This window comes from Malania oleifera, chromosome 11 (genome assembly GCF_029873635.1).
Source record: "Malania oleifera isolate guangnan ecotype guangnan chromosome 11, ASM2987363v1, whole genome shotgun sequence".
In the NCBI taxonomy this organism is placed as follows: domain Eukaryota; kingdom Viridiplantae; phylum Streptophyta; class Magnoliopsida; order Santalales; family Ximeniaceae; genus Malania; species Malania oleifera.
In genome coordinates, this window is record NC_080427.1 from 22,684,925 (window position 1) to 22,698,329 (window position 13,405).

The 13,405-nt window shown below is 31.8% G+C and overlaps 1 protein-coding gene across 1 annotated transcript in view; it reads left to right on the forward strand.

Moving 5' to 3' along the window:
• Positions 1-2,141: 2,141 nt before the first annotated feature.
• Positions 2,142-13,405, forward strand: part of LOC131167425 (vegetative cell wall protein gp1-like) — a 50,417-nt gene continuing 39,153 nt past the window's right edge. Inside the window, exons 1-2 of the mRNA XM_058126231.1 lie at positions 2,142-2,415; positions 4,624-5,104. Of these exons, the coding sequence (XP_057982214.1) occupies positions 2,142-2,415; positions 4,624-5,104 (755 nt within the window). The remainder of the gene's footprint in view (positions 2,416-4,623; positions 5,105-13,405) is intronic.

A 13,405-nucleotide genomic window follows, 5' to 3' on the forward strand; every position in this document is an offset into this window, starting at 1 on the left:
CACTTCGGTCACCTGACCTTGTGTCCAGGATATTTTTTTTTAAGGATAAAGTGACTTCAGTCATCTGGGCCCTAGACCTCCATCTGAACTTGTGGGAAAGATTAAAAATGTAATTTTTATTGATCAAACACGTGAGCTATCTCATTGATCCAACGGTTGAGATCAAGTCTAAAGGTAAGACACTATATATACTAAATATCTAAACCCTAGTACTTAAGCAAAACACAAGAAGATCAACGTAAATCGAAGAACACACCTTGCTGAAAAGAAAACTGAGATACTTGAGTTGATTGTTGTACGTTTTCCTACGCTCTAGTTTCTACACATCATTTTGGGCAAATCACCTTAGAAAATCAAAAGGGATCTCTATTATACATTGTGTGCTTCGACTTGGTTTGAGGTTTGGTTATTACATTTAGCTTTGTTAGAGAATCTCATATCACCATCTATTTTGATATCTTTAGAGAAATTTGATATTGAGTTTTCAAATTCATATAAAGATCGTTTTTTACAAACTCAATACTTGAGAAAGTTTTGTATTTGATCATTGATTAAAGTTTCTTTATTCAAGTGTATTCTTAGTTTAAGGCTGATATTTTTTAATACATCGAAACTATTTGAATATACATATATCATTTACATAACTATCTATATACATATTGAAGGATATTTTCTAAAAATCATATATTAAGTTTGTTGATCTTATATATATATTATCAAGATCACATTGAGTTTTTGAAATATTTAGAGAAATATTGTTTGTTTGACAAAGTGTGTTTAGCATCTTTGCAATCTACAAAGTTATCTTTATATTCAAAGATCTAACCTAAGATCTCCAAAGCATTGTTTTTATACAAACATTTTTGGGAGAATTGATAAAAAGGGGTTTGTGTGCTAAAGCATATCATACATAAAAAATTATATCGTTTCATACATTCCGAGCTTCAGATTTTATCATATGTTAATGTATTAAGAATTTGAATTGTACTCACAAGCTTTTATTTGGAAGCATTTTTTAGTATTTTTACAGATTCTATTGTATTCACGGTTCAGTGTGTGAACCAGGGCTTGAGGAAAGAGTTGTATCTCTTGTAAGCATCGGAGTAGGAGGGAGTTGTGCCTCTTGTAAGCAATGGATTGTAAGGGAAGCTCCGTCCCAATTTAAGGAATAGGGATTTTAGTGAAATCCTTGAGTGGTTGCTCAAGGTGAGGACATAGGCCGAGTTGACTGAACCTCGTAAAAATTGCGTTTGTCTTCTCTCTTCCCTTTACTCTTTACTTTCTGCACTACATTTAAACTGTTCATATTGCATGTATAGGTTGAATAACATTGCACACAATTAATTAGGTAATAAGAACTCATTGGTAAATTGAGTCTATTGTTTTTTATAAATCCCTAAGATTGGTTTTTTAAATATACAAGTAGGGATTAAGTGGTAGATAGATTCAAAGAATTATTAAAATACCCAATTCACCCCCCTTCTTGGGAGTACACATAATTCAACAAGCTTGAGGCAGGGACGTAAGTAGTATTGGCCGAACTCTGATATCATATCGTGTGTTCCCTTATCTTCATACTTTAATTTTCGTACATGTATGGTAATATGTATTATCTTGATTACTTTACATGCATGCTTTGAATTGTTGTGAAATACTAAGTCTACTATAACTTTTTTATTTATCTACTCAGTTTTATATTATTGGGTAGTTAGCATTTGTTTAGAAAGACCCTTGGTTGTTGTATATTGCTTGTGGATTCAAACATAACCTAGGAGAAGTTTTTAAATTTCCAATTCACCACCCTCTTGGGAATACACCAATTCCAACAATTGGTAACAAAGCCTCGTTGCACTAGATTTAAACGTTTTTGCAAAAAGATCGCAATGACTCAATTTGGTGTATCCCTATTCAGTGAGGGACAGCCACCTTCTAGGCCTCCTGTATTTTGTGGTGTAAATTACGCCTACTAGAAAATTAGAATGAGCGTATTCATAAAATCAATTGATTGGGGAGCATGGAAGGTTATTGTCAAAGGAATTTGTATGCCAGCTAACAAAAATGATATAAATTTGTTGCATGCGAATTCATATGTCATGGATTTATTATACTGTACTTTAGAGACTAATGTTTTTTTTAAGATCATGGCATGTAAAAGTGCACAAGAAATTTGGGAAGAGATGGAAATGAGATATGGAGAAAGTAAAGAGGAGGGGTCTACTACTCCGAATATTTTTACTCCAAAAGGTCAAGAGGAGGAAAATCATGGGCCAATAACATTGATTAATGAAGAGGTATATGATTCACCTTCTATTTTAGTTAATGATGTATTTGATGATTCTTGTTTTATATCCTACAATACATCATGCTATGAATCATCTTATGTTTCTTGTGATGATAATGCACGCACTAATTCAGGTGATAATTCTTGCATTAAATCTTATGTTGAATCATGTGCATCTAATTTTGGAAGCATGACATCTTATGAGAAACCAAAAATGAAATTCCTTAATGCTCATAAGATTACAGTTAGGATGTTTAAGCAGAAAATCTTTCTGAAAAATAATAGTAAAAAGTTAGCAGCACAATTAGAAAATCTAAAAGAATATTATGCCACATTAGAAAAGAGAAAGATTAAGAAGATATTGAAAAGTATCTACTTAGAAGAAGAAATAGATGATTATTCTAAAGTTAAACCCAAAGTTAAAAATGAAAAGAATAATCATGTTAAACCCTTAGGAGTAAAAAGAATTAGTTCTTTCAAAAAAGGTTCAAGTTGACTTTTTGAGTCCGATCTCTGGTTTTGATTATGAAAAACTGCATATTACTAATGTATGTGTCTAGTACTTGAATAGGTCATTAATTTAGTATACACACATTAGAAAGGATTGTTGGAAGCTTGAAAGTTTTAAAGATCATACTCCTGGCATATTAAATGAGAAAATGAAGGGTAAAAGAAGAAGACTTGCTTATGCTTCATATGTAAATGCTTTTATTATATTTGGGTCTGTAATAATTTATATCGGTCTGTAATAATCTCTACATGTCATGCATGTAGGTAATTGTAAGCTCAACAAAACCGTCGTTTGACCATAGGGAGCCAAAGGACCTTAGGTCCCTACACATATGGACAAACAGTCCCCATAATAACTTGCTCAATCAGGGAATCAACTTGAAATAAAATTGAACATAATTGGCATATTTGTGAAAGGTCATGCGATCGAACCCTAGGCGTTCAAATCACCTCGGGCGCCCGAAGCAATTGGGAAGTCAACGGTTTGACTAGGCTTCGGGCGACCAAACCTAAATTGATCCTATCGCTCTCGGGCAACCGACCTCTTAGAAAGTGACTTTTCACCAACTCGTACTGCCAAACTTTTCAGTTCAAAACAAGCCTCGGGCGACCGAATACCTCAGTTCGGTTAACCGAACGTATTTTCGAGCACCCGAATCGCACACTAAATCTTTATGACTTTTGTTCAGCCAACTAAGTTTGAACTCGAGCACCCAAACCATTTAAAGGTTTTTTTTTAGCTGAGTCTATTCGGGCAACCAAACTAAAGTTCAGCCACCCAAATCCTCTCTGGTTACTTAATTATTTACCAAGGTTAAAATGTTTTAAACGGGATTAATTTCTCTAATGTGTTTTAAAACAATGCTAATAATATCCTACATGTCTTAAATGGTTATATTTGGCATTTGTCTATAAATATGGGTTCATTTGTGAGGATTAGTATTAGATTAGCAAAAATCATTAGCAAGAAATCTTCTCAAACTCAAAATCCTATTTTTCCCAAATACTCTTGTAGACACCCTATTTTTGCCCTAGCCAAATAGAACAAGGGGTCTCATCTTATTATTTTCTTATTATTATTATTATTATTATTATTATTATTATTATTATTATTTTATTATTATTATTTTCCTATATTATTAGTACTTTACTATTATTTTGCTTGTGTTTTTATTATCATTATTTTTCATTTTTTATTATTATTACTAGTACGTTTATTATCTTTATTTTATTTTTACTTTACTATAATTACTTTTATTTTTCATTTATTTTATTATTTTTGATATATTATTTATTATTCATTATTATTATTATTATTATTATTTATTTTTATTTTTATTTTTATTTTTATTATTTTTAGTAATGTTATCATTATTATTATTTATTGCTTTTAATAATAGTATTATTACTTTATTTATTAATATTAATATTATTATGATTATTTTTTTTTTTTTGTCTTCATTTTTATTTTTACTATAATTATTTATTATTATTTACTATTAGTAGTATTATTATTATTATTTATTACTATTATTACCTTATGAATGTTATTACTATAATAATAATTATTATTATTTATATTATTTCCTTTTTCATTATTACCAAAAGCATAAAAAATCAAATAAAATAAAATCAAGAAAGGAATTTTTTCTTTAGGGTTTTCAAAAAAAAAAAACTTTTTATATAAGGAGACAACTCTTATTCTCTAGAGGGGCAGCGCACAGCTGGGGCGCATAGGAGACACCAAAAAGAAAAAAAGCCCTAAGTTCTCCCACATTCTCCTACACACAGCCCCTCTCCCATCTCCTTCATCTCTTTCCCATCGTTCTCAGACTACACCCAGCCGTGGCCACACCACACCACACCACACGGAGCCAGCAGCACACAGCAAGAAAAGAGAAAAATAAAAAAACTGCTGCACAAGCTCCTACCAGCAGCCCCCAGACCCGAGCACCACCCTCCAGCAGCTTCCAGATCGCTGCAACCCTCCTCTGTAACGTCCCTCCAGCCACCATCCGAGTCCAGCGACCACGGCAAGCCGCAGCAAAAGTCCAGCAACCATCGTGTCTGTTGCCTCCCGAGACGACCACCGGCCACCACTTACAGAATATCCATGAACCTCCCTGAAAAGAAGCCGCTGCCCAAGCCAAAGAGGTCTCCCGCTGCTACTCCAGACCATCCACAGCCTCCATCCATTCCAGCTCCAGCACCACCCTCGGCCACAGACACCAGACTTCCTTCCCCACGGAGCCACCCCCCAGAGCCCCCTGCTGCTGTTCGTGAGCCACGATTCTCGACGGCAAGATCTCCCCGGTGAGTCCCCACTGTAAGTACCTCCCTGCCCCTCTGCTGTAATACACGCACATACAAATATATACATATATTGATTCAGCTTGTGTTTTATTCCATAAAGTTTAAGTTTTTTTTTTATTTTTTATTTTCTTTTTATTATTTTACTGCTGCATCTGTGTGTATATCCTACACAGCACACACACACACGGCAACGCACTCACACTGTCACACACATGCCTGTATATATATATATATATATATATATATATATATATTTTGGATTCGTTTGGGGTTTTGACATATAAAGTTTAAATTTTCTTTTTTTATTGTACATTTAATTGGTGTTTTATATATGTGTATAGCTAACATTAATCTATTTTTCTGCAGGATTTTTTTTTTCTACCTTTTGCAGTAATTTTAATTCAGGTTTCATATAAGTATAGATATATATATTTGACGTCGATTTATTTCATTTTTTTTTTTTATTTTGCAGGTTTTGTTTTTGTCATAGTATTAATTTAGGTTTAAATTTTTATTGTTTATATTGATGTATGTTAAATAATGAATATGGTTGTCTTTTATTGTAATATTTTCATTAGTGTGTGATGTTTTGGTATGCTACTCGTTATCATGTTTATATTGTTTCTATGTTCATCTAATATATATTGTGGTATTTATAGGTATTATTATGTTTACATATTATTATGTGTTTCTCTATGTATAGTTCATTAAGTTTGGCTTTATGTTTATATTATTCTTATGATGGTATGTATATCTTAGTTTGTAATTATTAGTTTATTACCATGTTATTTTAGTTCATTATTAGTTTATCTTTATTATGGTGTTTTGGTATTAATATTAGGTTATCATCCTGGTTATTGTTATTATTATTATTGTTAGTATTATTAGTTTATTATTATGGTGTTATATTGCTTTAGTTTATTATTAGTTTATCTTTATTATATTATGTTACTATTTCATTAGTTTCTCTTTATTATGATATCTTTAGTATATTAGTATGTATAACTTATTGAGAATTTTTAGTATTTTAATATATATATAGTATAAACTTACTACAGTGTGTATTTATTATTACGTGTTATTGTACTTATTGTTATTATTTTAGTATTATTATATTGTTTTTCTATTATTAAATATTTTCAATTTTTTTTTTTATCCCTATGATTTAATTGCGGGGGGTATTAGCCTTTGGGCTTCACGTACCCTAAGCTCTGAGGGAATATATATATATGTATATATTTATTTATTTATTTATTTTTTACATGTATTTATAAATTCATAAAAAGGAATAATTTAAAGAATTATTAGATTAACTTAGGGATAATTTTAAATTAATTAGGTACCGTTCGTAAGAATGGGCGCGTAGGGGGTGCTCGTACCTTCCCCTCGCGTAACCGAACTCCCGGCCCCAACTCTGGTAATGTAGACCGATTCTACCCCTAACGGGGTAGTAATCATGTGTTCTAACCGCACTAAAGGTTAGTGGCGACTCCGATATCCATGTTCTTCCATGAAAATATTAAAATGAAAGTAATTTCGCCGCCCGGGGCACACGCGCTCCCGGGACGTCGCGACAACTCTCACTTCTTCATTCCCTTGATACATCTTAGTATTGTGAGAGTGTTATATTGTGTTATTGATTATTAGAGATTGCTCATACTCCCATTTGCTTGATTGATTATTTGATATTGATTTAGGGGAGTTTAGCAAAGTTTATACCACAGATTTGAATATAATAAATCTTGTGTTGGAATAAACTCAAAAGCTTGAGGATTCTTGCATAGTCATTGCAAGATTTCAATAATTATACTTTGTTGAGCAAATATTTTTAACATGCTATTATTTTTTCGAACAACTCTTGAGCCCATTCCCTTGAAAAAAATATTTTGAGTTGATTTGAATATTTGCAGCATCTTTGAAACCCTGATTTATTATTGAGATTTGATATATATTGATTCAAAGAAATAGCTTGATTAGAACACTCTTGAGCATATTAGTGATAATACCTTGTTGAGTGTTGCTTTAAAATCAAATCACTGGGCTTACATTTACCTATATCATTGATGTGCATCGACTGATTTGTATTGGTACACATCTGCTTATCGGAGAAGCATTATACTGTACACGGTTTGTATTAAAAATTGATTGTATTCCAGGCATGGCCTAAGGGAGTTTGATTTAACCTAGAAGGATCAGGTTGGGGTCAGCCCTATGAATTTGACCTCGGGTTTTCTCCACCCCGCAAGGAGAATTTGTAAAGGTTGAGGTCAGCCCTATGTTAATTTGACCTAGTTGTAACCGGTGCCGCTCCACCTGTTAAGTGAGTATTAGTGGAATCCTTGGGCTTGTAAGCTAGTGGCGGGCACGTAGGCACAGTTTGCTGAACCCCGATAACATATCGTGTATGTTCTTTACATTTTTGTAAATTTATTTTTCGCACTTTTATTTTCAGCACATGTATGTTGTATTCTTGATTCATTATATGTAGTACATGTATTGATTGGGTTTATAATTGCATAGATAGACCCTAGTTGCGTAATACTGCGAAGTCGGATAAACCTAGGTAGGACAAAATTTTAAATACCCAATTCACCCCCCTCTTGGGAGTACACCAAGGTCAACAATTGGTATCAATGCCTCGTTGCACTAGGCTTAACAGCTTTTGTAAAAAATCGCAATGGCTCTCATTGGTGTATCTCCATTCGGAGAGGGACAGCCACCTACTAGTCCTCCATTATTTTGTGGTATCGATTACACCACCTAGAAAAATTAAAATGAGTGTATTTATAAAATCTATGAGTTGGAGGGCCTAGCAGATGATTGTTAACGGAATTATTATGCCTGTGAATGAAAATGATATTACTTTGATGCATGAAAATTCATATGCCATGGATTTATTGTACTAAGCTTTAGATACTGATATTCTTCATGAGATTATGGCATGTAGTAGTGCACATAAGATTTGGGTTGAGCTGGAAAAGAGATATGGAGAGACCCAAGAAAAGGAGATTGCCACTTTAGAAGCTCCAAGATCAGATGATCTGGTAGTGGCGAATCATAAGCTAGTAATCAACCAGGAGGTATATGATTCACCTCCTATTTTAGTTGTTATATAGTTGATGATTCTTATGTTGATTGCTGCAAAATATCATGTGGAGAATCATCTATTGATCTTTGTGAAAATATTGTTGTTGTTGCATGCAATGATTTTTGTGAAAATTATTGTGTTAATTCGTTTGATGAATCATTAAATATTCCTTGTAATAATCCTGTTGACAAAGCATGCAATGATTCATGTAATAATTATGATAAATCTTGTGATGAATCATGTATTGAATCTTACAATGAAAGCATGCCTTCACATATAGCACTAGAAAATGAGTCATTTAAAATGCATAAGATTCTAGCTGGGATGAATAAACAGAAAACATTTTTGAAAAATGAAAAAAAAATGGTAGCAATACAATTAGAAGAACTAAAAGACTATCATTCTATCCTTGAAAAGAAAATAGTTGTGAAGGTTTTGAAAATCATCTGTCAACAAAGAATAACTGAAAATTGTTTTGAAATGATTTTCGAATCCACAAATGCAAAAGACTACTCCGACAAACCCTTCACATTTAAAAAGAAAAATACTCTCAAAAAGGGTTCATGTTTTCTTTATCAAACCCACAGTAATGCCTCAATGAGTAAAACCATAATAAATAAGCATAATCTTTCAAGAGCATATAAAACTTGCTTATACATTGGAAAGAAATAGCACATTAAATATAGTTATCCACTTAAAGATACCAGAGGCTTAAACAAATAAATGATATGGGTGATCATGAAAGCAAACCCCATAGGATCTAAGAAAGATCAGATTCAAATAGAAATTACCTAAATATTTTAATCTTCCATTAGTTCTTAGGTTTAGGGGTTGTGATGATTGTAAGCTTAGGGAGTGGTTCGGGGTTAAGATATATAATCCTAGTATCTGCATTCACTTCCAATTGGATATGACATCTTTACCTGGTAAATAATTTCAAATGCTTAACTCAGTACTTAAATATAAAACACCTTAAGTTAAGCCACTATTATCCATTGCACAATGTTGAGTTTAGGGATCCATCTTATATCATATTTCATTATACCCTAAATTCATTTTTGAATATGAAAAGCCTAAGTCAAAATCTAGTCATCACTTTAGGTTTAAGCACTAATGATCATAAATGCTCATTATACAAGTGCAACTTAAAAGATGTCCTCCTCATAATCAAAATTAGAGGCATCCACTAAGGGAATCAAACTCAAAAATCAAAATATTCCCCTTGAGGTTAAAATATAAAAATCCTCTAATCTTGGTTCACTAGCTCCTCCATTGGAATTCTTTACCCTTTCACGATCATTTTCGGCAAAGACTCTTCCTATCACTTGATGCGTATCCCTACTCTTGATTGTTATCATATCTAAAGGATAATTTCTATTCTCCAAAGAGCATCATTCTTCAAATATCTATATACTCCTAAATGCTCTTTATCTAAATAGCTAGGACTTACCTTCCAACGTGCTTATACTATACAATGTCTTGCTTCACCTAAATACTCTTTTAAGCTTAATAATAATCTTATTATCTAAGAGTATTTATTCTTTACTTCATCTCATAAGCTCTCAAAACCTTAAGTCATATCCTTTAGAGCTTCGTATCCTTAGAAATGAGTTGAATGGCTAAGTTGGCTGCACTAGGTCTTAATCTAGATGAATAAATAAAATTCAAGTAGACCTATGCACATGAATTTTTAAATTCGAAACCATTCGAATTCGTGCCTCTCACATATTGAAATTCATAAGAAAAAAAGGTAGACATAGGCTTATTACTGAAACTTAAGGTGTAGTCCCAAGAGGGGGGGTGAATTAGGTTTATTAAAAATTTCTTTGATCCCTTAAGAGCTATTGTTCCTTTTTACAATCTCTTAAGGTTTTCTTGTATTTCCATTAATTATGCAATCCACACTAACTCCTATTTCTTCTAATCAATCCACAATCAACAAACACAATCAATTAATTAACCATTCAAACACAACTACCACATAACAAGAAATCAATTTGGAATATTTAGAGGTCCTGTATATGAATGTACAATTCCTGTTGTTGACTTATGAATCCAAACACCCTTTTCAATATTAGAACTTAATTAAACCTTCAGCTAATAGGTTTTGGGTGTTAACCAATCAACGTACTTCCTTTCGGTTTCCGCAAAAGATCGATTAACCAACGTACTCCCTTTCGATTTTCGCAAGCCCAAGAACAAATTATGCTTTTTGGGTTTACTTAAATTCCAATATGTATTACTTTATGATTACAAGTATTGAAACATTCACGGAGGTCATATCGTTGCTAAAATTAAAAAAGAGTAAGGAGAAGAGAGTGACACCACCACTTTTTACGAGGTTCGGCTTACCCCAGCCTACGTCCTCGACTTAGGTCAACCACCTAAGGAATTTACTAAATCTTGTTCCTTCTAGGTGGAACAAAATCCTTACACAATTTACCCTCTTTTTTAGGAAGAGAAAAACCTCTCCAAGCACCAGCCTATGCTTGGTCCAATGATCCAATCAACCCTTTGAATTGTTCAAAGAACAAGAAGATAGAAGTAAATCTGCGTACAAAAAGTACTCTCAAAATTTAGAGCAGGTTGTACAAATTTGAGTTTTCAATTGTACTTCAAAAAACCAAAGCAATATAGAACATGTGAAGCTCTAAAGTTTTAGGAGTCACTGATGGTTTTTAAAAAAAATTGAATTGCAACTCGGAACCAAGCTTTGATATTTTTCAATCTACCAAAATTGTAGAATTTCTCTTCAGTAAAAGATGTGAGCAAATGAAACTCAAGAAGAACTTCAGCATATCGACTGTTTGATCACTTTTCTTGTCTATTCTATGTCTTTTTTTTCATTACCCAAAATGGTATTTATAAGCTTTTTCAAAGAATAATGTCCTCATTAAATTAGGTAGCATTAAATTATTGAATTAATTTTAAAGTTTAAAATTTTTCAAAAAACAATTTTCTCATTTAATTAGGTAACATTAAATTATTGAATTAATTTTGAAATTCAAAATTTTTCCAAAGAACAATTTCCTCATTTAATTAAGTTATTGAATTAATTTTGAAATTCAAAATTTTTCCAAAGAACAATTTCTTCATTTAATTAAATTATTGAATTAATTTTGAAATTCAAAATTTTTCCAAAGAACAATTTCCTCATTTAATTAAATTGTTGAATTAGTTTTGAAATTCAAAATTTTTCCAAAGAACAATTTCCTCATTTAATTAAATTATTGAATTAAACTCTTCTTTGCTTAATTAATCTTGGAATATTAACTTGTTTAACTTTGAAAAATGTGTTCCAAAACTTAAACTAAGGTCTCTAAGTCTCTTTGCCTAATGAGCTTCAAAATGAAAAAAAAAAAAAAAAAAAAAAAATTTTAAGCTCTTTTAACAAAGTGTTTCTTAGTTTCTTTTGATTTATGAGAGCTTCACATATCTAAATAGCATTTGGCTTTGCAGTACTTACAACAGTCCTTATAATCATGGTCTTTCCTAAGCACTAGAACCTTCAGCCTTCTTCAGCCTCTCAAGGTTCACTTTTGACTTTAAGGTTTGCTTGCCCTTTTAACTTCTTCATTTATTGTTCATTGACTTCAATATTTTGAGGAGCTTCCACTAGATTAACATTGAACTTCATCCATCAACCTTGAGAGTCCTTTTACCTAAAACACATCACTCAACACCACATGTTAAAGCCTCCTTCATCTTGTTACCATCAAAACAAGATTGAAAAACTTAGTTAGGCCAACAAATACCTCAATGAATATTCATTGTGACTTTTTGGTCCGATAAGCCTAGAGCATTCATGCCAAGTCTAAATCCATTGAAAATCTTACTAAAATATTTGGAGATGAAAAAGACATAAAATGAATAAATGCATCACTCGGGGGGAGCATTTATTTTCAAAATTTCATAACTCTTTTGAATGCTCTCATTATTATATTTCCATATGCCTTTATGAAAAGCAACACAACACTAAACTCATAACTATCCACTGTTGTTCATTATTCATATTATATCTTGATGGATAGTGATTTGTAATTATCTAGTATTGTGAACTGTTATTGAATATACTACTTGATAATACTGGATTGCATCGAACACTATCTACAAGGCTATTGCAGAAACTTATTTACTTACATGCTTGTATGGAATGCCAACTGCATGGCTGATGCTGTATGTTGTGTATTGCATGTTGGTAGTAAAAATAGGTTCTCGCATGCTCAAACTGAATTATTTTGAATTGATTACTTGAATCTATCAGGTCTTGGTGCATAAAAATTTGGGAAATGTTCAATTTACAGTCGGCATGTTGTCGAAATTTCGGTGGAATTTTCCCAAAACAAATCTATGTACATAGATGATTATGATGATAAAAATGTTAAAATATCTTTGAAACGATGAGTGAAAACTTAAATAGAAATATCAAAATTTCATCCTAACATAATCATCGAATTGTTAGAGGAGTTCAACTCCATCCCTAGAGAAAGAGCATAAAGAATTCATATGCATCATGCTTTACTTTTTGAATATTGAGGCTCTTCTAAGAACCTTGAACATCATATCCCACTTCTAAAGCTCTATGTTTTGATATGGATTGTTCTTGGTTAGGTGCTTTATCTCATGCCTTAATACATATTTTCTTATGCATGTGTGACCTATAGGGATGATTATACTGGTCGAATGGTGAAATGAATAAATCTTAATCCATTATATTTGTTTTAAAAGACTTAAAAAATGATTGCTTATACTACTTGGCATACTTAATGAAATTAATCCTTATTAAGTAGAAGCAGTGTATTGCATCTAAACTAGAATTCAAATCGATAGGGGGAGCATCCAAAAAACAAAAATGTCTATCTTATTATGCTCACTAGTATTTTAGGCTTAGATGTGTTTTGAAATTTCTGTGGCATATGCTTAAATGAAATGATATAATTTAAATTCTTAATTTGAAGCATGGTGATTATTTTTTCCACAGTCATCTATTTTTACCATATGATCTTATATTTGATTGATTAAATTTTTAGGATCTATATGGTGGTTCTTTTGTGGTTATATGTTGTATTTCTCTTAAATGAAATACCAAAAAAATATTGCTTGCTTGCATTAAATTATAGTCTCTTTTTCAGTAAGCACCCCCAGTATTTCTTAAAATCATCAAAGGGGATATATATTTTTATACGCATATATAATTATATATACCTTTTTAT